Here is a 25298-nt window from a genome sequence, read left to right on the forward strand (position 1 = left end):
AAAATAAGGGACTTCTATAGTAGATGGGTGTCGCACATTTTACAGCATGAAAGGTGGAAAGTGCGATCATTATCATCATAACATATATGTGGAACAGGTGACATGTCATGACATGCCAGTATTTTCACACACCAGTCCAGATTCCTTCACACACTGTGCATGCCAGGTTTCTGCTGAACGCCGGCAGACATTGGTGTTTCCTGAAACACAATATGAAGGAGGATAGGTGATGCTTGCATGTGCTGGGGAAGCGGCGATATTAGCCATATGTTATTCATTTACAACAGCATGCTTCAATTAATCTGGGCAGGGTGGCAGGCGCCAGGCTTGGGCCTCATGCCACCTGAGCGAAGGGGGGAGAATGATCTCCCGCTCTCAGAGGAACCAGCAGTGAAAGCATATCCCCGCGAATCGATGGGCCTTACATCACTGCTCACACCAAGCTCATCGCTGTCCCGTCCTCTCCGAGGCTCTGGTCCTCTGAGCCCCTTTGTTCTCCCTTCCCGGGATGTAAAGACAAGGCCAATAAAGGCTGAACACGGCGCTCTGATTCAAATAGCCTCCCCTGTGGCCCCCTGAAAGGAGCGGTAATTTTCATGTTGGAGCCCACAGAGAGACACCCCTAGGATGTTTTGTCAGACTATTTCTAAACTAGGGCGGTTTGGCGCAGTGGTGAGTGAAAGTAAAAGAGGGAAGGGAGCGGTAACAAGGGGTGAAAACCACAGTGACCAGACTGGACTGCAGATTTGTTCTTTAACAAGAGAAACAGAAAAAAAAAAACAGCGCTAGGAAAAACGTCTTATAGGGAGCAGCATCAGCTGATGCTGCAAAACAAAGATGAAGCACAAACATCTGATGGGAAAGATCCACATTCATCTGCATCTGTGTCCCTCCCGGGCGTTTGACTTTCATTTCAACCAGTGAGCAATATTCCGAAATAGCAGACGAGGACCACTGGCCAGGTTTTTATACCATAAAGTATGATGTTACGGAGCGACTTGCCAAGGCTAATACCGCCGGGCTGATTGTTGCTTGGATAAATAACACGAAGAGTCAGTTAATGATGATGAATTCACCAGGAGGGAGGGAAGTATATATGAAAACAGGATAAGAATATTGAATTTCGACACATGATACGCGACGACAAGCTGTGTCATCTGTGTGGCAACGGATTAGACGGCGTAGCTTAGCAACTTCTGACTAAATAATTACATTTTGACTCACTTGGCTCGTGATGTCATCTGGACACGTCCAACTTCCTGTCTCATGCATCAGGGGATATTTCACTGAGGAGGTGGAACGAAAATATGACAGGGCTCTATTGAAAACTCCCATTTATTCATGCTGAATTGTATTTATTTATTTATTTTTCAATCATAAAACCAAACCAACAAACAAACCAATGGCAACTGTGAAAACGTAATAGATATGTTTTCCAATTTCAGGTTATTTGTGATGAATTGGCGATAAGAAGTCATTTATTGACAGAAATAAAATGATAAAACAATGATAATGATAAGTTGAAATGCCAAAAAATTGCAATCCCCAAGTGTGTTGGCTGCAAAATGAATTTGATTTTTATATATCTATTTATTTTAATCTCTGTATTTTGCGAAAATCTGTCATTTTGAAACATGAATTTGGCTATAATCCCAGCAATACACTACACAGCATTATTATATGAATCTTATTCTGGATAACATTTACATTCTATTTTACTTTAGCCGCAATTTTCAAATGTAATTTTGCATTGGTGCTGCAGGAAAAAATAGCCAAGCGTTTTTGCTCATGGTTAAGCAGCCCATTCCCCTGACAGGGGCCCAGAGTGGAGTGTACAATGTTTCCAACCTGTTTTGAGATGATCATGCCATAAATAGCACCACCAGCCTGGAGCATCTCCCGAAGTCATGTTCTACTGGATTGGAAAAGACAAGTTTGGAAAGTTGCTGATGTGATGGTTGCGGTTGAAACCTGATGAAAACCAAATGAATGGCTTGTGAGAGTATAAACATCCCAATAGTTGCCCTTTGAAACTCAATAAAATCAGATGGAAATGAGGACGACATTAGCTACTGAAAGAGCAGTGGTTCAGGCTGCAGCCTCACAGCAAGAAGGTCATCGGTTCAATTCCAACTTGAGGCAAGTCTTGGAGTGAATTGCGTTGTTGAGGTTGTAAATTCTCTCTGTGCTTGCGTGGGTTTCCCCTGGGCACTCTGGTTTCCTCCTAAGAACGCGGCCTAAAAAAAAAAAACTAGATACCAGATAATCTTTTTGACGTCATGTGAAGTGAAAACAAGCGCCAAATTTGGACCATATCTTTCCGAGAATCACGTAAGATGATCGACAGCGTCTCTGTGAAATGTGGTTTTCTGCTCTGCCTTGGAAGACGGACCATCACTGCCTCTTATATCTGGATCTGGCTGAGCAGCAACTTTCAGAAGTTGTGTGCGGCGTAAAACTTTCAAACTGGACTGGCGTTTGTGAACCTTATGAACTATACATGAATTGTCTACAGCTATATTCATTTTTTCCAACTAAATGAAATAATGTCACCAACAACGATGGGGCATTTAACTGACTATGTGCCAATCATTATTGTAATATAGTAATTACCTTGTAATTAAACGCAGTAATTAATTCGCGTCTCCGGTCACGTGGGCGTAAATTGTTGTGAGCCGTGCACCAGGCGGCACTAATTTGAAATCATGCAGTAATAAATCAGCGGCGAGGAGAAGCTGTCGGCGAGAGAAGGGTTCAGGGGAGCGCGGCGTTCGCCGGCTCACGGTTGGCGTCATTAGTTGGAGAGGAAAGCTGAAGATAAACACAGATTGTCGCCGGACCGCAGGCGCAGCCATCTGCAGCTGTGCCATCCTGATCAAATCAAGGTGCTGGTCTGAGAGAAGCATGTGAGGTCAGGACCTGCTTGTTTTGGTACCACGTGTGAGATCCAATCCACTCTAATAGGACCGGACAGGAAGTTAATGCTTTATTAGTCCCAGTGAAAGGCGGTGGAAAGTACGCAGGTATTTTCTTTCAGGTTTGCTGTCATCCTTATTGCAGCTCTGGTACCAAAAAGTATACATATATATATGTGTATATAGCACCACCAGAACAAGAGCCGGAACATTGTTTTGTTTAATTGTGAGTCCTGTTTAGTCGAACAATAGGAGCCCCTTTTATAAGTTCTTCAAACAAAACTGTTGTCGCTGTCATGTTTATTTCAGTCCAGGTTGTTTGTTTGAATTAGCTGGCAGCAGGAGCTGATGTTGTGAAGACTTGCTGGAGTTTGCATGCTGGAATAAATGGCAATAGCTGCGAGAGACGTCATGGATGAGAGTTCTTTCGTTCTTATCTGACCATTTTTTAGTTGGGGGGAAGCTGCATGTGAGATGTGGCCCTTTTCCTGGAGGTATCTGCTTCCATGAGGCCAACGCACAACAGCGAAATGACCACTAGGAAATGTTACATTCTTTTCTAATGTCATTTTTTTTGTGATGTTTATCACTATTTCAATAAATTTCAAATACATCATTGAAAAATGATGTATTTAATGTCTTTATTTCAATGAATGAATAAGGGCTGCTACTCATGTTTACCGTTTTTCGATAGTCCACTAGTCACAAACTGTTTGACTGAAACAGGTTGATCAACACATTGACATGTCTGATTTTAGTGTTCAATATTTCAATTTTAATTACTGAAAATGTAGTTATTGACTCTTTAAAAGAAGAAGAAGAAGAAGAAACCGCCATTTGGGACATATAGAAAAAAAGAAAAAAACGTTTTTGTGCAATATAAATTCAAACATTAAATCCAAAAATGATATTAAATATTTTATCAATGTAAGTCCTTAAAAAGAAAAAAAAAAAGAAAAAAATAACTAAAATAAATAGTCAATTTTGCCATTCAAACATTCATGTCTCAATAAATAATATTACAGATAAAAAGATAAAATAACTTTTGCTTTGAGAAGGTATGAAAAGAGAACAGCCGTTCTCCACAGCCTGCATCTGCCTGCACTGATCTCCTGCAGGGTCTGAGATGCTGTAGGCAGGACGTCTCTGATGCCGTTAATTAACTGTGGATTCAAAGTGTTTACAGTATAAAACAGCCAGCGCGACATTTTGATCCATGATTTTATAGCCGGTCACACCCCGCCAACACCCCTCAATAAATTCCAATAACCTTTACTCTCACTTGAGTGACTGATCCACCACCTGCGCCGCTCCAACGCTCGCCCCGCTCACACCATGACACATGGAGAGTCAGGCCGAGGAGCGCGAGTCTGTTCTCTAACCGAATTAAGCGACTCGTAGATCTACAGTATTTGCGCAGTATATCCTGGGAGGCCAGAGCCGCCATGAGCCTCTTTCCACCCACATAGAAGACTTCCTCTTTGCTCAAGTCAGGAGGGGAAATCTAGGCCAGATGTGGCTTCAAACACAGCGAAAGCTGCAGGGATTGAAGGTGGGATCAGTCCCATCTTTCGCGTGACCCCGCGACCCGCTGCTTCCTGGCATCTGTCTATTTTCCTTCCCCTCTGCTCCTTCTCTGATGATCACTTGTAAGTTGCTGTCTCTCGGGTGCTTTTAATTTTCTTGCAAAACAAGAAGGCTTCTAATGAGTTTCTGCTGTGTGCTTTTAACTGCTCAAACCTCGATTGGCTGCGCGTTACAAAGTATTTAATTTGTCACATTACAAGGTCGAACGCAAGGCTTTTTTATTCATTCGCTTTACGTTGCGTTCCTCATCCTGAGGTGAGATAATACCGAGAACAGCAAATGATATGTCTGGGTGGCTATTCTGCGGATATGGCTCCTCTATGTTCAACATCCATCATCATCATTTCAATTTTTCTTATTTTTATTTATTGTAAATCATTTATTTTTTGATGGACAACCAGGGATTTCACTATTGTGCTTGTTAAAATCTTTTGTGGGTGAACCTGGTTCCTCTCTTTGTGGCGTTTGTTTGTCCTCTGGGTACTCAAGTTTACTCCCGTTTGCTCCAAAAAGGTACATTTATGACACTAAATTGTCCTTACATGGCAGACAGGTGGTATGTCTCTCTGTCCCCTGCCGTAGACAATCTATCTTTAAAAAGTAAAAAATTCTGTCCATGCAACTCTCTTTCTTTTGTACTTTCCTCGATGGTGGTGCTATAGTTGAGACTATCTAACTCAAGATCGGATCAAGATGGAGACCAGAGCATACAGAGACCAAGACTTTGACGCCCCAAAACCGAGACCAATGAGGGGGGAAAAACCAAGACAGAGACCAAACTCAATACAGAACACAGCAGCACACTTTTATTTCTTAGCGCAACAGAAACTGTCGTAATATTTGCAAAATAAATCAAGAAGTTCATTGGAACAAACTTTAAATATGATCTGGGCTCAGTTTTGTCTCAGCCTCACCCTTCACTGGTCTTGGTCTCAACTTGGTCTGTGGCTCTTGAAGTCTTGGACTTGGTCTCTTTATGTGACTACAGCATTAAAATTAACAAATTAAATACTATGATAAATTCAGCAGGATGACTGAAAAACAGTTGGTGAAATGACAAAAATGAAGGAAGAACAATCTAGATTTTTGAGTAGCAATAATTCTCAAGTGGATATTTGCGTCCAATAATGATGCCAACGTAAACCTTCCACGTTGCCACTGATGTGTCAAAGGAGTCAAATGTCCCCCTCCTATCGAGCCCTAACCCATTGTTAGAAATGGGTCGATGAGGTATCATGAAACAGTGTTGCAGTGTCCACATTTTCAGTTGTCACTCTAGTCACTGTTTGACACACCTGAAATGACCATGTGTGAACTACAAAATCACTCAGAGAGTGCAGACTTCCTGGATCCAGAACGCCATCATCATTGAATCTTCCCTTCCTCATGCCCAACATTTGCTAACCATTTCACTGGAATCTGCACGTGACTTTCCCAGCTTCTCTCTCTAACCCATCTGAATAGAGCCATAACTAACTCTGTATCGTCATTCTGCATTAGATCTCATGACAACTGACTTTCCGCACTAGAGAATCACCATGTTCCTAGTCTTTGTCTTCTTTAGAGGCAAAATTTGGAAGCGAAAAACAAAAACAGCTCAACATTTTTAAGCTTAAAATTGCATTTACTGACATGAAAATATCTATTTACATGTAGATCACATTGTCCTGTTGCAACGTAATGACGGTCCACTAAGAGAATTTATGTACACAGCCTTCATAAACATGGAGGCCACATGTTTTCCTGCCCTTTAAGGCCAATAAATGTTTATCGTCTCACAAACTTGATAGACGGTTGTGTCACGCAGATTCAATGCATGACATGCACAACATGTAATATACTGTCAAGAATGCACTCCACTTAACAGGCTGCACGCCGGGATTGATCTTTCCCAGTTTATTATTCGTGGAAAGAAGCATGTGTCATCTTGAAATTGCCAGCACTCATCCTTACAATTATACCTTGTAAAAGACCTCGCCTGCCGCTTAAAATCCATAAAGACGGCGACGACATGACATCCTCGTGTCACCAAAAATTGCAGCTAACAATCTGGCCCTCCCTCCTCCGGCAACTTAGAAGAGCTCCGTGTTTCTGCCAGCGAGTCTTTCCAGGGCGACCACTGATACCACCGGGCTTCTCTCGCCGCCCCTCCCTCAGCAGAACTACAGGGACTTGCTTGTTGTCAACTAAGTGTTTTTACAGCCTGGCTTCAGCACAGGGCAGCATTCAGGCAGAAACCCGCCGCTCACTCTCCCACTGCTTTAATTCTCACAGTCATCGCTCGTGAAATGAGTCTGATTGAGCATCTCCGGCATTCTGACAGGCTCCACAGACCGTTTTCTGTCTCCTCGTGGAAGAGAGTCGACAAGAGAACGATGTGATAATGTTAAAGACTCAGACTTCTCTTTTTTTCTTGTCAACGGTCAAACGCATTTTCACCGTGTTACTCCCTGACCGGAGCATGAAGAGTGTCCTGGTTTTGACAGAGGCTTTTTTTTTTAAATATGAGTTGGATATTGCCTTGAATAACTGATAGTAGTGGGGAACTTGAAATCTCACAGACCATTTCCTTAGATAGACACAAGTAAGACACAAGTCCACACCACAATTTTATGTCATGATTCAACACTTCAGCAGATCATTTTGACCAATTGAGTGTGTTGTTGGGCTTAACTGCATCTCATGCGTGTAACGTTTATCACAGCTTTTTGAAAACCACTTATCACACCAGCACGTGTTCTCCAAATCCTCTCGATCTGAGGTGGGCGATTACGTTTCCAATGGGACCACATTATAGACTGCGTCTGTTGTCGAGCCAAAAAACAGAAGGAAACAATAAAATACAGCCCCAATAGGACTGGGGGAAAATAAATGTTTACTTGGGGACACACTCATGAAAACATCAATTACTCTCCCCCAAAAAAACCTGTTTTTTTATTAACTTAAACTTCTCAAATGAATAACTTGGGGAAAATAACCATGTATTACACTATGGGGATTTTGCTTTTTCAAGTTTATTTTAATGTTGTGTGTTTACCGTCAGCTATGTGTGTCAGTTTCGCCAGTGTGTTTGTGCACACAAAAAACTGCAACACTGAATCAAAAAAAAAAAAAAGAAAACAAGTCAGTGACACACAAAAACAACCAGTAAACAGGTTAAGACAAACAGTATTAGACACCACAGCACAGAGAGGATTTGAAATTCTTCAATTAAAAATAACAGAAAATAACAATCTATCTATCTATCTATCTATCTATCTATCTATCTATCTATCTATCTATCTATCTATCCCTCTCTCTCTCTCTCTCTCTCTCTCTATATATATATATATATATATATATATATATATATATATATATATATATATATATATATATATATGTATATGTATATATATGTATATTGTAGGGGGGTCAAGGAGGCAGCGGTCGTAGCAAAGATGCCCAGACTTCTCCCTCCTGCCGTGAGATCCTTCACACAAGTAACAAGGCTGTTGTGGATCTGACCCTGGGCACATGGCACACCATGTGATCTGGGAGGGATCTGTGCTGTGGCATAGATCCCTGGTCACCTGGACTGAGCCTTGGTCAAGGTCCTTACTAGACCTCTAATGGGGAGTCCAGAAAGAGTTCAGAGGAAACTCATCTGCGTCCATATAGCTTATGTTTTGGTAGATGATTTGCCTGCTAACATTTTCAGGTTTCACTGGAAAATGACTTAAAATCTTGAACTAAAGAGCAACATCAGTGCTCTTGTAAATATGTGAAATAGTTGCACCCCAGTTCCTGTTAGCGTTGAACCAGGGAGAGCCGAATAAATAAAGAGTGTTTATCGTGAAATTGATTTGTATTTTCAATAAGCCGAAGTTTTCCCGGGTGGAGGAGTCCACATGAGAAGCGCGGCGTTGTCTTCGGGGAGCGTTGACCATAGACACATGTAGATTGATCATCTCTGCGTCGTAAACATAATTACATCACCTCAGATATTAATGAACGCATCGATCGCCCGCTCTAAACATAATCACCATATTTGTCTTCAAGCCGCACGAAACCTCCGGTGGCGCGTCCGATTACACCGGGGCTTTGGTCCGATATCAAATGTTGCTGTTAGCGCCCTCAGAGATGCCGCTGATAGTTGAGGGGAGGATTTCTCCAACTCAAATGGAAGTGGCACCTTTGAAGTGCCTCTCAGTGTCCAAATCTAAATTCTTGCAGGGAGAAATGCGATAAGCTAATGATCTCTCCTGGGACCTGAGTGAGTGTAACCAAGGGATAAACATATCTGCATATCTGTGTGCACTTTCTTTTGCCCTCAGCTGAACTCCTGTAGGAGAGTTTAGGGGCCCGAGCGGGAGCAGATGGACAGAACAGGCTTTGAAGTGCTCGGGGGGGTCATGTGTATATGAACTGTTATCAATGTAGAGAAGCATGCAGAGTAAATGTGCCACACCAAATCTCTGGGAAGGTCTGAGGGTCACGCAGGGAAGGGGGATTTCCACACTTGAAATGGCTCAGGTTGTTTCTCAGAAAACTGTTTCCCCTTGCTTTTATAGCAACGTACGTGGTGTTTTATTATTCTTATTTGATATCACAATATGTTCGGCAGTCTTTTCACACCTTATTTTTTCAAAGGTCCGGCGACATGTTTACTTGGCTTATAGTTGGCTACAACTTTAAGACGCAGAGAGCGTGCATCTAATAACAGTCTCACAAAGGACACCAAAATAAACACATGAACTTCTTCTTCCAAAAACCCAAACAAACCGTTATTAACCGTTTGACCTTTTTCTGTTGATAGTAGTCACAGTTTACGGTTGACACCTAAACCAGATGAACGTGTTTTAGGTCAACAGAGGTAGATACTGAATGGAGTTAATTGTATCCAAAATATAGCGGTTCAACACTTTACGCAGTGTGTGTGAATTAAATTAACAGTTGCTCAATTGTCATGGGAAGGTTTGTTGTAAACCCCGCTGCTAAATGTAAAATTTCATCTTTCGTTTATCGTAAATTCTGGACAATGAGCTGCTTTTTCATTTTAACCCCAAGGCGAATATATGGATTTTTACAGCTGGAGCATCACAGTGCCAAAATATTGAGCCTCATCGCATCGCTTTTGAGCGCTTTTATGTCAGTAAAAGATGTGAGAAGTTGATGATTCAAGTTCAGAACATTGTCCGTGTTGTATCAGGAGTCAGTCTCCATGCTGGAGCCCGTTTTCAAAACTAGTTTCGAAGTGACCCTCATGCATTTTTAAGCAGAACTGACCTTTCTACCACTGGCTTATAGACCGCTGCCACTTATGTATGACCAAAATCTATTTCCTTCTTAAATTTAGTGGGTGTGGCTTATGTTCCAGTGCGCTCTATAGTCCAGAATTTATGGTAGAGACTGCGAGCCTATTCCATTTCCTGTCCAGGCGCTTCGTATAAGAAATTGATTTTTAAGGACACACTTTTAAAAGAATGCAGTTTGGCACTCAGACAAACAAGCAAAGACATGCATTCACCCTTCAGTCAAAGTCACATTCTCTCAATTTCGACGTCAGACTTGACCAAGCCCCTGCTTCCTAACCAGATATTCCATTCATCCCAAACGTTGGTCCAGTAAAAAAAAAAAAACATCCCTTTCTCAATTCATCCTCATCTGCATGCCAGAAAGGACGTTCTAAAACCAGTCGGTGGCGGCCAAAAAACAAGCGCTCAGCACTGCGAAAACATGTCTAACAAGGAGAAAATAAAAATAGACTGTTTCCTCTAAATTCCCGGAATCAATAATTCATGCCATGCGCAGAAGCCTGATTTATGACGGAATTAAGCGCCGCGGACTGGAGCTCGCGCGGACGCCCATGTCGCAGGCATGACAGCCACAATTAAACATGAGAGGTGAGCACTCACGAACCAATCATCCGCTGCCATGTTGACACATTAGAAGACCCTGCTCGGCCCTGAGCCGGCAAAATGACAAAGGTGATTCTAGAGATCAATGCACTGATGTGTTTGGAATTGCCTCCATGGGTTATGCATGCTACTGGAGGTCGCCAGGCAAAACTACCGTTGGTTAAAAGTTCGGCTTCTTGCGGATCAAATGACTCATCAGATGTGAACGGTGTTTGCGTTTCTAAACACCTTTTGTATCATTGAATTTCTAGGATGAAGCTAAATACACACTTTCCCTGAAGGAGCGCTTGAAACACTTGTTTGTAATAAATGTGTTTTGATGCTATTAATCAACAAGAGAATATTTCCCCTTTGTGTTTACATTTGTAGTTTCAGTACATTGCTCTTATTGTCTCGCGCAGATGCGGACCATCTGTAAACCTAACTGAAATGTTAGAATTAATCTCTTCAGCTATTATCTTCCTGGTCAGCTGCCATGAATATGAGGAAAACCAGACGCATGAATCATCTTTTTAAATCGTGTTTTTATCAAGGAACTGTTGGGAAAACATGAATATTCCTCAAGCCGACGCATACCAGTCACATCCTACACATTTGCTGTTTTCATCAGTGTTGCATGGCAGCCAGTGGATCCCAGATCAGATCCAACACTTGTGGTGGGCCAAATTCACTGAGTTGCCTGAAACTTTGGGGTCTTGAGGAGGCCATTTGTTTTGATATCGGAAGTTCTCATGGAAATATGTCTATTGGTGGAACTGATGTGTTCTTTACTTTAATTTGCTTTGATAATAAACCTTTGTCCCGAATATGTTTTGGAGTCTGGTCCCCACTCTACATGCTGGAGATGGGATCAGTCGCTACGTGCAGGCCACAAACATTATCCAGGTAGATTGAATGCCATATATATCTGTATATAAGTGTGTCTCATTTTAATGGCTATTCACCAGTGGAACTGCTTTGACACAATATTGACAGCATTTTAAAGGCTTGTTTCGCCTGAATGCAAAGACATTTTGGACCGCTTGACAACAAAATAATAAAGAAATGAGGGGAAATGATTCCCTTCCCTGTCAGTGAAAAAGATAGAAAGTCACAGTTACATTTTTAGCCTGTGTCCACAATGTTGCAATGAATGGGTGATTCAATTTTAGCCATGTTGTGAACCTCCATCTGGACACAGGAAGGTTACGAGGTATCGGTCACTGACTTGGACAGCTTCTATCACTGTAGCTCATGCGGCCGACTCTGCTCATAACCAGTAAAAACAATGGAAAACATGACTGAAAGCATGAAAGTGAAATTACCTCGATGTGGCTGTGGTGCTTGAATATGCCGTAGAAAAGATTCCCAGAGCCTTGAAGACTCAAACACGATGAGACCAGCACCTCAAGTGTTCTAGTTTCTGTCTATTTGATATCCAGGAATATATTTTTATTTATTTTTTAGTGATCTATAGTGCGATTAAAGTGATAGTGGAACCCGATCCTCAGCAGAGGCCTATAAAACAGAATCTCCTAGTGATGGCATCATGAAACAGTATTGGAGGGTTGATGAAACTAGATAGCGCTCTTGGTTTCAAATGGTGTAAGGGTTCATTGAATTAGATGTTCAAGTCCAAACATTTAACAGCACACAGTGCCCCCTGGTGGCCTCTGAAAATCAGGACACTGTTTCATGAAACCTCATCTACTATCTACCATCACAAGCAGCTACAGTTTTGTGTCCAGCTCCGGTCATGTTGCAGATCCAGAATTCAGTCAGCAAATCCTCAGTTTCAGATCAGATCGTTGAATTGATACATGAATGGGGCAGAATGGTTTTACAAATCCCCCATTTTTCTTTATGTATTTTTACCCCTTTAACCCAGTGCTGATGAAAGTGATGTCATACAAACTGTTCTTCTTGACATTGCTGCACACACACTGACCGCAGAGTGGGAACCTTTGCAAGTCACAATGCCAGTGACATACACCATTGCCACGGATGAAAGATGAAAGAAAATATTTATGAGGTTATCATGGCCGTGAAATGACGGGTTTACGATGTTTTTTTTTCTTTCAATTTCCACTCATCCTTGCTTGAAAAGCAAAAGCTCTCCTGCGTGCAGAGAGCGACTCTGAAAACAAAGTCGCTTCAGTCAAACTAACCAGATGAATGGCGCCATCTATTTATACAATTTATTATTTATATAATTTATCATTATACAAGTCTTATATATTTACTTATATTTTCTTTATTTTGTCGTGATATATCTTTATATATTATGGGTATTTATTATATTACTATTTGGTGATAGCTTGCTACTTCATCTTCTTTCTCTTATGCTGATGCTCTGTGGACGTCTTTGATGTTTGTTGCGCATCTTTAGTGTCTTTGATGTGTGTCAGCGTCTGCTGTGACATGTTGAATTTCCCCACTGCGGGACTAATAAAGGCCATCTAAATTTAAGGTGTGTGAAACGTGTGGGCTGAGCAGCAGTGCTCGGTGTGTGTCGGTGCACCGGAGCAACAACAGTCAGATGGAATTACAGTGGCTGTCATTGCGTGGAAATGCTTGAGGAAGAAAGGACGGGAAGCAAAGACGGTATGGAGCCTTTTCCTGCAGGACAATTATCTAACTGTAATTAAGATGAGATTAGATAAGATCGGACAAGACAAGGGATGGTTTAGCTCAGTGATGCAACAAAGAAAGTGACAGTATTTAGGGGGATTTGTTTAGAATTTCCCTTTTTTTAAACAGTTGATACCTCCATTTGAGTTACATAACCAGTGACAATGGCCTTGAAATGATGCTTGCACCCGTGTAAAATCTTGCTCAACCCAATACCGCTTTTGTTCAATGGAAATCCGTTGCTTTTCTATGAATTCTTGAGGTTTTCTTTTGGAACTCAAAGGTTCAAGTTGCTTATCTATTCCCGTGATTCACGACTGACTAAACACTGCACCTCTTGTGCACATAAACATGGGAACAGCTGACTAGTTGTGCACCGCAGTTAGACACTGAAGATTGTGATCAACACCAGAGTCGTCCTTCATGTTGAAAAATGAATGGTCACAGAACCGACTGGACCAGGAAAGAGGGCAATAAAACAGCCTTTCCAGTCCCGGCTCTAGCACCAACGTCATTCTGATTTTGGAATAGAACGCAACATCAGTATCTGCTTTAGGCGAATGACGTCGTAACAGAGTGTTTGGTGTCAAAATACTTAACACAAATTCCAACATGAAAGACACTTTCCTTGAAGCATCTGCTTCTCATCTATCGTCACTGTCAGGTTTTTGGACATTTCTGTGCAATGATCGCATCTTACTGGCCAAGAAAAGTGGAATGTCAAGCCTGCTTTGGCCCCTGGGCCTGCAGTTTGACACTTATTATACCTGACATTTATTATTATCTATGTATTGTCTATTATCTATTTACTCATAACAATATATTTTATATATATTACATGATGTTTGACTATATATTATGGGTATTTGTCTTTACTTTTTTTTATGTATGCTGATGCTTTGTGGACGTCTTTGACATCCATTGTGTATCTTTTAAGTATTTGGTATGTGTCATTTTTGTCATTGTTGGCTGCTGTGACACGTTGAATTTCCCGACTGTGGGACATCGAAAGAGGAAGCAGGAACTTCTCCAGAAAGCTGTTCTCGCCACTCGCACTGTGGTGACCTTTGTTGCTTAGAGATGAGACACCAGTTCCGTGTGCAGGTAGGATACGAAACACCACCACTGGCGCAAACAATATGATGAGTGACTTCAGTTTAGCGTGACAGAATACTGTCAGTCCAGTCAATGACTTTGCAGCTATATTATTAAATTTGACTCTAATGCTACTAACTACTAGTTTATAATAATATCTGGTATCTGCCCAATAGACAATAAATGAGTGTGGTCTTAGAGGAGGGGGATTAAAACAAATAAAATAACCATATAAATCCACCAAACTGTTATATGGACAACATAACAATGGCAGTTTTTCATTGTACTCTTTTTAATGTTCAGAAATGAACTGTCGAAATGATAATACTGTCTTCTGAATTGCTGCAAACCACGTTTTTTTTTTAAATAAAATAAATAACCTTCATGTTGAACTGAGTCAGGTAAAGCTTTGCAAACATCTCTTCGGTTACCTTCGTCCCACTTTCTTCCCTTCATGCCCCAAAATGTGTTTATTTTAAACCTCTTCACTTGTAGTGATACAACCAGTGTTGAGTATTGCTCTTTGCAATTTGGGTTGAGAAAAACCTAGAAGGGCTAAAAACTGATCATTTTTGGAAGAAAACAAAATGACCTTATTATTAACATTAACAAATGAATAATAATAATGTTACTATAACTTTAAATTTCATATAAAGCAGGACACATTACTGTACTTATTCTGTGTATTCTCAACACCTAAATATTGTCTATGCACAAGTCTTCTTTGCCTGTATGTGCTCACATTTCTTTCCTGCTTTTGTTTCTCATTGAAATGACTGGGACATTGTTGTATCACTACAAGTAGGTGCAGACCGTGTCTCTAAATGTGACTAGTAGAGTGACATTCTAAAGAACAAAGTGCAATGGTCCAGAAAGGCAACATGAACTGCGAACCGATGAGATTAGATCACATTCTTCCCACAGTCATGGATTCAAATCGATGTCTTTATCTGTCAAAAGCCCCAGCTCCAGACACCGGTTCTTCTTTCTAAGCCAACTGGGGTTGTTCTATCTCTCCATATGTGGATCGGAAGAGTGTGATTTCTACTCCTGATGAAGGTGTGAGTTCGATGCAGATTCTTGGATTAGGATGCAAATGAGAGCCGAGCAGGGGTGAGGTCGTTCAGGAAAAAGGGAGACCAACTATTTTCTGCAGTGTGAGGGCAGCAGGGAGGATCTGTGGCTCTAAGCCATCATGGAGCTTCTGGAGGAGATGCATTCTTTATTCTGAGGAGGAGGGACTGGAGGGAGAGAGAGGGAGAGGGGGAGAGAGAGAGGGAGGGAGAGAGCGAGGGAGAGAGAGAGAGCGCACACGTCGCACTATCAACTGGATCCATCTAAGAAAACAACTCCGGGGAAGTCAGTCTGAGCTGCATAGACACTGAAGGTAACTTGGTCGCTGCTGCTGGAATAAGGACCCGGACGCAGGCAGCTGGCCGTCATGGCCCGCCATGGATCCGGACACCCCAGCGTCCTGACGGTTCTGACACCGCGGAGGTGGAGAGGTGGACGCTACCAACAGCCCGCTTTCCTCGCTCCTCTCCCGGTGCGGAGTTGGTGAAGCGCAGCTCCCGTTTCCACCCGAAGGCAGAAGAAGTCGCACACGCAGAGAGAGCCGTCTGGACTTTCTTTATTCTTTTTTTTTTTTTTTTTTTTTTTTTGACTTGAGGGAATTATAATGCTGAGGCTCGAGGTGGCGATCGGAGCCGACGCGGTGCCAAACGGACCTTTACGCATGATCACACAGTAGGACCGCATGAAGGACAGACGCTGGAACCAGGCGCAAAAGTTGAACATGGTGGAGGGGGGTTGCCATGAAGAAAGGCTCGGTTAAGGTACAGTCGATGCTCACCTTTCCTCAAGAAACCACTCTATTATTTCAATCGAAGTTGCGGAGATACAACATCCAAAGCAATCGTGCCCAATCCCCAACGACATTTCACATCATTTATTCCCCAGCAATCGAACCACTCCTGTTAATGAGTTATTTGAAGATTACTGGCTACAAAGCAGAGCGATCCACATTTTCACCCTCGAGAAAACCTGCCTTTTTTTTGGAGGAGGGTTTGCTCCTGGCTTCCTTTTGAAACCATTCAAATAAACACCTCTCTGTGGGGAAGCTTTGAAGCAAACTACTGTCAAATACACGATCCATTTTAAACTTTTAATTCAATTTCTCATGGCTCATCCAGTTCCAATCGGATTGTCCTGGACACATATCGCAGTCTTCATCTTGGGCTGAGAAGCTGTGTGAGAAAAGAGAGAAAAAAGTACATTTCTAGTTTTAATTCCGACTATCCTCGCCTCTCATGATCCAGCCTGTCCACATCAAGTTTCTTTGTTCAGCTGCTTGCTAAAGGTCATTATTTGGATTCCTGTTGACATGTTATTTATGTAGCTATAATAATCTTGATGCTGCTGCCTTCTGCTGTTGACTCTGCTGCTCTGCCAGCACATTTTATCGCCTCGTGTGCTTGCATATACCCCTCCTCACCCCCCTTTCCCCCGAAGGTTATTTGATTAAATTTAGCACTTTCAATTTAGAAAAGTAGATCACCGTTGCATGTCAAAGGATTGTCACAGAATTTGTGTGGTGTCCATCTTGTCACCAACTGTATTCTAGCATCCACATATACACACATCACTATTCATTTTTTTTTTTTTTGCACATTAAATCTAGTGTTTGAATTTGAATTTTACCAGTCGGTATTTAGTGTCACGGAGCATCCACACAGGGTGGAGCTTCAACTTTGCAGCGGTGACCAGTACAGCAGGCTGGGAGGGATGTTTGATGGGTCATAAAACTTAGAATAATGGATCTGTGGTGTACAACAATCCAACGGCCTTGTGCTTCGTTCGAAGTCGCCTGTATCGATCATCCATCGCAGCTGGAAATTATTTCCACCATCTGACAGCTAGACGTCTACATGGGTGATACGACGGCTATTCCAGAGCAGCTCTCAGTGCTTTCTTTGGTCAAGGTTTTGTTCTTGATTTGGATGGCGGTGCATTTTGTGTAATAACAAGCGTCTGCTCAGGCCGCTGGCTAAACACCTCCTCTGTTTACTGTAAGCGCTTGTGTGTTTACTCATGTAGCTCAACCCACAATGTGTGTGCAAGTCAGAAAAAAAAAAAGATAGAGAAACCTTTCTGGTCCAGTGATATTAGTATTTCTGGTGGGAGATATTTTCAATTATAACATTTCAGAACAGTCTTTCGGCATTGACAAACTTCAAATCTTTCCATGAGAGTGTCCTTGCGGTTTTCTATTCCCTTCCTGACAGAGCAAAAAAAAAAGGATAAAGACCTTCTTTATGTCTGGACCGGATGTGTAAGAGCTGGTCTGAATATTTATCAGATGATTCCCCGCTACTAAACAGTGCGTTATTTGACTTTGGTAGGGAACAGTTTGTTGCACTTGTTTGTGACTGGAGAGAGAGGAACGATGCTCTGCGTGTGTGTTGAAAAAGAAGGTTAATGAGGCCCCGTGTTTTCGTGCCTGAAAACCCGAATCTAAATTTCTGTTTTTGTCTTTTGTTCTTCACCTTCACAGGTCTGTGGCTCCAAATGTCACCCTCCCTGGATGATGCCGTGGTTGAGGACCACCAGTGTGTAACAGACAGACAAGCAGTGCCCGCAGTGGCTCTCTACCGTGTGGCTTCAAATTGGCACTGGCTGAGCTCTGCATGGAGCGACGAGTAAAGAGCCCTGCACCGGTCTTATATCTCAGCATGGATGAAGTCAGTCAGTGGACTGGTCACCATTAATGAGACCATCACTTTGCTGCTGAGGACTGACATTTACAGGATTACGCCTGACCTACATCATTACCAAACCGGTGGACTGCAATTGGTTTTGGTTTTATGCGGATATATGACATTGCTTTTTAAATTTCCATTTTCCGTTGCATTTATTTTTCACTTTTGGTGGCCAGTTTCCTGATTTATTTTTCCACTATGGAGTGTCTGGCTGGACCCTGGAATAAGGATTGGACTTCCTTTTGCCAACTATGGTTGACCGTTATTCTCAGCCTACAGTTGCAGTTCCGACCGGGAGCCTCGTGCCCAACTGAGTGTCGTTGCGACAAAGAGTTTGTGTACTGCAACGAACGCAGCCTGACGTCAGTGCCTCTGGGAATACAGGACGGCTTTAAGGTCCTCTACCTACACAACAACCAGATCAACAATGCTGGCTTCCCTGTTGAACTTCATAACCTGGCTTCCGTGGAGACGGTGTACCTCTACGGCAACCAGCTGGATGAGTTTCCTATTAATCTGCCCAAGAATACCAGGGTACTGCACCTGCAGGAGAACAATATACAAACCATCTCCAGGGCTGCTCTCGCCCAGTTAAGTCGGTTAGAGGAGCTGCACCTCGACGATAACTCCATCTCCACAGTGGGAGTGGAAGAGGGCGCCTTTAGGGAGGCGGTGAGCCTCAAACTCCTCTTCCTCACTAAGAATCACCTAAGCAGCGTTCCCATTGGCCTTCCAGAGGACCTGAAAGAGCTGCGATTGGATGAGAATCGCATCGCCATTATAGCGGAGGAGGCCTTTCAGAATGTGACACGCCTGACGCGCCTTTTGCTGGATGGAAACCTGTTAACAGATGAGGGGATTGCGCCAGGGACCTTCCAGGACCTGGCCACCCTGCGTGAGCTGGCGCTGGCCCGCAACTCCCTCACCTTCCCCCCTCCTCTGCTGCCCAGTCAGTCACTGGTCAAACTCAGCCTGCAGGAGAACCAGATAGACCAGATCCCTGTGGCAGCTTTCGCTGGACTAAACAGGCTCGAAAGACTAGACATATCCAGCAATCAGCTTCAGACTCTCACGCAGGGTGTGTTTGACAGCCTGTCAAGCTTAAGGCATCTTATGGTGCGAAATAACCCGTGGCGCTGTGACTGTGCTGTGAAATGGGTGGTGGTCTGGCTCAAGTCACTGCCTTCTTCTATCAATGCTCGGGGATTTGTATGCCAGAGTCCGGAGAAGGTGCGTGGCATGGCAATCAGAGAGCTGACACTTGATAATATCGAATGCCCAGTCGATGCCGACCTGCCCTTCTGGCCCACCTTACGCTCAACGCCTCCACCCCCTCCGACGACTCCCCCGACCACAATTTCACCCCGAATCGCGACACAAATCCCTTACTACTTTGAGTCACAGTCGCCTCCTTTACCTCCCATCCATCCCAACCCTCCCGGTCCATTGCCTCCTTACGAGGACCCACTTCAGATATCCTTTCATGTGGTCAACTCATCCTGCATCGAGGTCAGATGGGCGTCCTACTTCACCGTAACAGCCTATAAGGTCACTTGGGTCAAAAGGGGCCAAAGCCAAATAAACGAAGGAATGCGGGAACGGACTGTGGCGGGAAGTCAGCGGCAGATCACGCTGACCAACCTGGAGCCCCGTTCTGTCTACAGGATCTGTGTCCATGTGCTGGATACTCGGAACTCCTACAGGCCCGGGGAGGATACTATCTGCTCTGAGGCGAGGACCAAACCAGCCTCGCCGACCAAGTCCCCTGGCTCAGCACAGGCTCCACAGGAGAACATCAACTCCACGCTGCTTATGGCCGGCATCATCGGCGGGGCAGTGCTGATCATCCTAATAACACTACTAAGCCTTTTCTGCTGGCACATGCACAGGAAGAGCCGTTCATCTTCCACCAAATGGAAATACAACCGCGGCAGAAGGAAAGACGACTACTGCGAGGCTGGAACCAAGAAGGATAACTCCATCCTGGAGATGACTGAAACCAGTTTCCAGATAGTGGCACTGAACAATGAGCAGCTGCTGAAGGGAGATTTCCGCATTCAGCCCATCTACACTCCCAATGGGGGGATCGGATTTAGAGACTGTCACCTCAGTAACAACAGCATAGCCTACTGCAAGAGCAGCAATGTGCCCAGTACAGAGTTCTGCCACACGTGATGCAGCACCAAACAGTATGACAGCACTCACGCAAAACAATACACCCATTAATGACACATTATTTGTTTGTGTAGACAACGAAAACATTTAAATTCTAGTAAAATATATCTGTATTATATATATTTCCAAGTTCTGTCTGCTATGTAATTTATACTGTGGATAATAATGTGGGATTCTCTGAGACCTTTTTTTATCTTAGAAGCATTTTGGTTTTGTTTTTTTTTTTATAACCAGCAGGGTTTTAAAAGACTTCTTTCTTTCGATGGTCAGTACTGTACATGAACATGGGTTTGTACAATCACAGCACCCTGGGTGTAGCTTCTGACAAAAGTTGTTGGGCACTTTTAGGGCTGGGATTCTTTGCTAACCACAGAAGCAAAATATGGCCTTTTGCGCAGTGAAACACAAATTCGCAGCCCCCGCCCGCCCCCCACCTACCCCCTTGTACGTCAGTAAAAACAACATAGCACAGGGGAAAAGCAACTGCTGCTCATCAAGCGACGTGTGGAAATATAGCACCGGTTCATTGGCGGCAGGTGGAAGGAAAAAAAACAGAACTGAAGTGCACTTTCTTATTAATGGAACACAAGGCAGGAAATGAGCAGAGGTGGTTCTCAGATGGGAGGGATTATGGAATATTTACTGATGGCTTGACAAAAACCTCGTCGCGGGCACCCTGAAAATGTTGCCTACATTTACACGTCTTTGTTGTTAAACAAAGGAGGGGGCTGCTTTTAACCTGAGGCAGGATGTATTTCTGTCATAATTGCTTTTAATGTGGAGCAACATGTGCCAGAGCTGCTAATAACAAAAAAGCAACAAAGGATTATTGCCCTTAATGTGGTGTATGAATGTGCTGAGACGCGGTGTTTGAAGAATCCCCTTCATTTGCTCTTTGTTTTGCTGGGTTTTGGCGTGTGAGGCCACAAGGGGGCAGTTTCCCTCAGCTCTGCGTGCAGGACTGCGGGCCGGAGACAGACAGAAAAGGAAGAGTGAAGCCGCGTAGATCACCTCACCACTGCTCTAACCCGGGAGTCCATTACCCCGATGACATTACTCATCCTCCGACAGCGTTGTTTAGAGTATTACTGCCCATCGAGCCACTTAATGATGTGGAATCATGTAAAACTAACAGTGTTTTATTGTGTTTGCTGGATAAATGAAATGGATTTTCAGTCCGCAGACACCTGTGTTTGATTCATCAGCAGCTACATGCAACAATTTAACATGTGTATCGACACAAAAGACTCGGGAGAACCACCTTTGAAATGCCTGAAATGAGGAGGGTACAAGTGATATCTGCAAGGTTGCGTCTAACTAGTACTCATTCTAAACTTCCTGAAGCTGGTGCGGTTCCTTAAGCTGCAGATTAAGCTACTTATTCACCTATATCACCAGTTTCCTCCCCTCCTGTCCGTCCCCTCTCCTCTGATCCCGGCATGGGCTCAATTAAAGTGGTTTTCCTGCCCTTCAGCTCCTCGGCTGTGAGGTGCCAGCGAGAGGTCATCATTATACACTTCTTAGAAAGACTTTATTTGATTTGACACGATTTTATTTTGAGGGGCCAACCTTAAAGGGTTCTCACCATCAAGCCCTCAGCTCCTCCGCCCTCTCCGCTCTTAATCCTGGACCAAAAAAGGGAGAAAAATATGTCGACTTTATTTTCACTTGGCTGCATGTGGCTCACGCTGGTAGTGTGTGTTAACTCTTTGTTAGGTGCTCCACTGCTTGAAGTGTAGAAAGTTAAAGGCCCAGCGAGGAAAGTAGTTCCGTTTTTAAGGGCTCCTACTTCCCTGAGTGTCGAGATGATCTCCTGGAGGATTTAGCTCAGCGGTCAAAAGTAGCGGCACTTAGTGTAATTCCAGCAATAGCTCACCACTAGTTTCATGTAATGCTCTGCACAAACATCCCCAAGTGTCGGTCTTAGCCGCGACAAACACAATGAATGTATGAACCATCTGCTTTACATGTCATCAGATTTCGTACCGGATCTCAGCATTTGTTTTAGTGTGAGGTTTTAGCAGCTGAATATCCGGTGAAATAAACACAAATGTATGAGTGTATGACGATTTTTCGGCTTCATATCTGGGTTTGAAATTTGACCCCATTCCATTTCAATTATTCATGGTGCGGTGTGCTTTAAATTCTGGATTGGATTTCAAGTGGAATGGAGCCTTTTTTTTAATTTAAACTAAAAATAAAATATTTCTTGTTTTACGCAATACTTTTGTTACATGAAATGCTTGATTACAAACAGTCCCATAAATGTATAAATATTTCAAGAATCCCATCGGAGAATGCAAATATGGCTGGTATTGCATTTGCGCAGCTAAGAGTAATATCTAAACGTTCACTTTCTAAGGTTCATTTGGACTGAATGAAGGTTTTATTTCAACACTTCAAATGCTGATTTAATGGCTTTATGCTAAGCTACCCGTCCTGGCTGCACATTAATATTTATCCAATGAGATTAACATGCGTTTCTCGATGAGGGTGCAAATAAACATCCCCAAAAACTATCCCTTGAAGTGAAAAGAACATCCCTTCAGAATGAATTATTTTTGTGCCACATGAAAACTTAATGCTCGGGGCGAACTCACTCCCCCAGAACAGAAACTATTCTTGTTTCCGTTCATTTACATGCCTTTTGATTTGTTTATTTTCCGACCATCATGTTGAGTTTGTCGACGCTGAGATCTTCTGTGGTTGTCAAAGCATCTCCATGTTATGATTTTCTACTAATACCTGCCTATCAGCACACCCACCACACATTGTCCACTGAGATGCACCAGATTGCACTGGCTGACCTCGGCTTTGATCTGCCCTCAGTAGTCAGGAGGCTTAGCGACAGTCCATCATGTGTGGTTGTGAAGCACCGTCCTCCCACCACGGTGAGCTGCAGGGCTTAAAACCGGAGTCTATGTTTCAGGATTCCACTGAAATACATAGATTATTGGTTGGATTAAGTTGTTTTTCTCAATATAAAATGTCAAATTTATCAGTTTGCGCCGGTGATTTACATACATGCTACACAAAGTTTTAAGGTTTTAGGAGGCAATGAAAAATAGACAGCTACTTTTAACATTGAAACATGACGCAAACTATATATTGTGCAGCCCTTGTACGCAGCCATTTCTGCTTTATCTCCACTTTTGGTGAATGTCGAACCGACACGTGTATTGGCCTTATGTTTAATGTGGGACTGTGTTTAGAGGGAACCAAGTGTAAGTAAAGAAAGAGCGACTGAGGGAGACGGCGAGCTGAATGGGGGCCGTGTTGCTCCAGTCAAAAACAGTGCTAATGGGAACGAAAACACAACACAGAGCATGAAATACATTCGCGAACACGAGCCTGTTCATCTCCAGTGCCAGACCTTCAGCCGTGCGTGGCGTAGCTAATGATTCATCCAGTCTCGAAAGGAGCTTTGGTGGTTATTCTGCGGTTTACATTACTCCTAATATTCTCTTTTCTTGATGAAAGAATGCCGTGACCAATGGAGTTATGCGTAACATGTTACAGACCTGAGTGCCAGCGCTGGTTTATTATACTTGTATCAGGGTGCACCGACGTAATCTCCCTCAAAGCTTATTGATTTGAGTTAAAATAATAAAGTTCCGAGATCGATTCAGCGGTGAGACGAGCGGTTGAGATGGAAAATTCTTTTATTTTCCAGTTGAAGGTGCAAATCTCAAGATTTCATTTGCATGTATTTTTTATCATCATCACTTACAAGGTGACGTTTATTTTACTTTATGTTACCAACAAAGGCAACTGTTGGTCGAGCGAGTGAAGGTGAGGACGGACAGAAAGTCACATGCATGTTGAAAAAAAAAAAAAAAAAAAAAGGCTGTATTTTTGCCACACATCGCCATCCTCCCTCACAAACGTTGCCATCCACACTTTCTTAGGAACCAAAGTTAAACTTTTCTTTCTTTTCTCATGATGAAATGTTGATGTTGTCCCATGTATGTGCCTTGAGGTTTAACTTACAATGTAAAGTCCTTGAAACCTTTAAATGTTTTTGCACAAACTGTAAATACTTCAGTGAAGCTTTTTTGAAAATAAAAGAGCCATTGAATTTGAGCGATGACTCTTTTTTTTTTTTATTACTGGTCATAATGGTGGATGTGCAGACACACCAGGATTTTTGTGGCGCTTATGCGCGGTTTTCCTTTTGAACTTTTATAGACAACGGTTTCATTTTACTGCCGGGGAAATCCATAATACATTTTGCTTTCCCCCCACCTCTTCTGAAGCTTTTAATTCTGTCTGACAGTTTACCACTAGTTCAGCTTTTTCATATCATGACTGTATGATATCAGCATCCTTTTTACAAGAGTGTCCACGCTGAGAGTGAAGAGAGAGTTTTTATGCAGGGATTAAGCACCACATTATTATTTTGATGAATAAAATATGAAATGTACACAGAGATGTTTTCAGCTATGAATGCAATCTATTATAAAACTCAGATTCTGTTCAAAGAAGATGTGTCACTTCAGAAAAAAAGAGCCAATTTCCTACAGCATGTCAATTTGCTGTCCTTGTCCTCATTTTTTGCAGGAGAGTCAATAAAGATTGTTTTGGATTTCATCTGATTTAGTTAGAAAATCAAGCTTCAAATATGATCATTCTCTTCATTGCTGGGTTTCATGAAACAGTGTCTTCTTTTCAGGAGCCACTAGATGGCGCTGGCTGCTCTACAATCCCTGGCGATGAAAAACAATTTTCTTAAACCAGACAGTTTTTGAAATAATAGCGCCACCTACTGAGCTGTGAAAATTGAGACACTGTTTCATGAAACCTCATCAGCCCATCTCAATTGATGGGTAAACAAAACACAGCAAAGCTAAGGTGGTTTAGGTGTCTGAAAGATGGAATAGTTTATACTTTGACCTACTATTTCAATGCATACAAGTATCTTCAATTCATGTATTTTTGAATGGTGTTATTGCCTCAGCTCAGTAGGTGGCACTCGCAATTACAAAAATATAATGTTAAGGTCATCTGAAGTACTTGTTCTAAGCCAGATATTCTACAGAAGAGAGCACCATCCCGTGGCCTGTTTCATGAAACCTCACCAGCCCGTCACTGATTTAGGACGTACAGAGACAGACTGTTTATTTTTTGTTTTTTTTTCATTTATCAGGTTTCAAACAGCCTTCAATCTTCCATAATGAGTTAGTTTTATATTATTTATATATCTTATTTTATAAGATACTGAGACAACCGAAAAATTAAATAAAAGAAACGATTTTAAA

At 42.6% G+C, this 25298-nt stretch overlaps 1 protein-coding gene across 3 annotated transcripts in view; it reads left to right on the forward strand.

Annotated features, from left to right (window-relative positions):
- Positions 1-24589, forward strand: part of flrt2 (fibronectin leucine rich transmembrane protein 2) — a 53412-nt gene extending 28823 nt beyond the window's left edge. Inside the window, exons 1-3 of one of the 3 annotated variants that reach the window (XM_053880934.1) lie at positions 12862-12985; positions 14025-14116; positions 17661-24589. In XM_053880934.1, coding sequence (XP_053736909.1) covers positions 18064-20040 — 1977 coding nt within the window. In that variant the 5' untranslated portion in view covers positions 12862-12985; positions 14025-14116; positions 17661-18063 and the 3' untranslated portion in view covers positions 20041-24589. Of the gene's footprint in view, positions 1-12861; positions 12986-14024; positions 14117-15414; positions 15943-17660 lie in introns of those variants that run through there. The other 2 variants (XM_053880933.1, XM_053880935.1) reach the window with 2 other exon arrangements.
- Positions 24590-25298: the final 709 nt, after the last annotated feature.

This window comes from Synchiropus splendidus, chromosome 12 (assembly GCF_027744825.2).
Source record: "Synchiropus splendidus isolate RoL2022-P1 chromosome 12, RoL_Sspl_1.0, whole genome shotgun sequence".
Lineage (NCBI taxonomy): Eukaryota > Metazoa > Chordata > Actinopteri > Syngnathiformes > Callionymidae > Synchiropus > Synchiropus splendidus.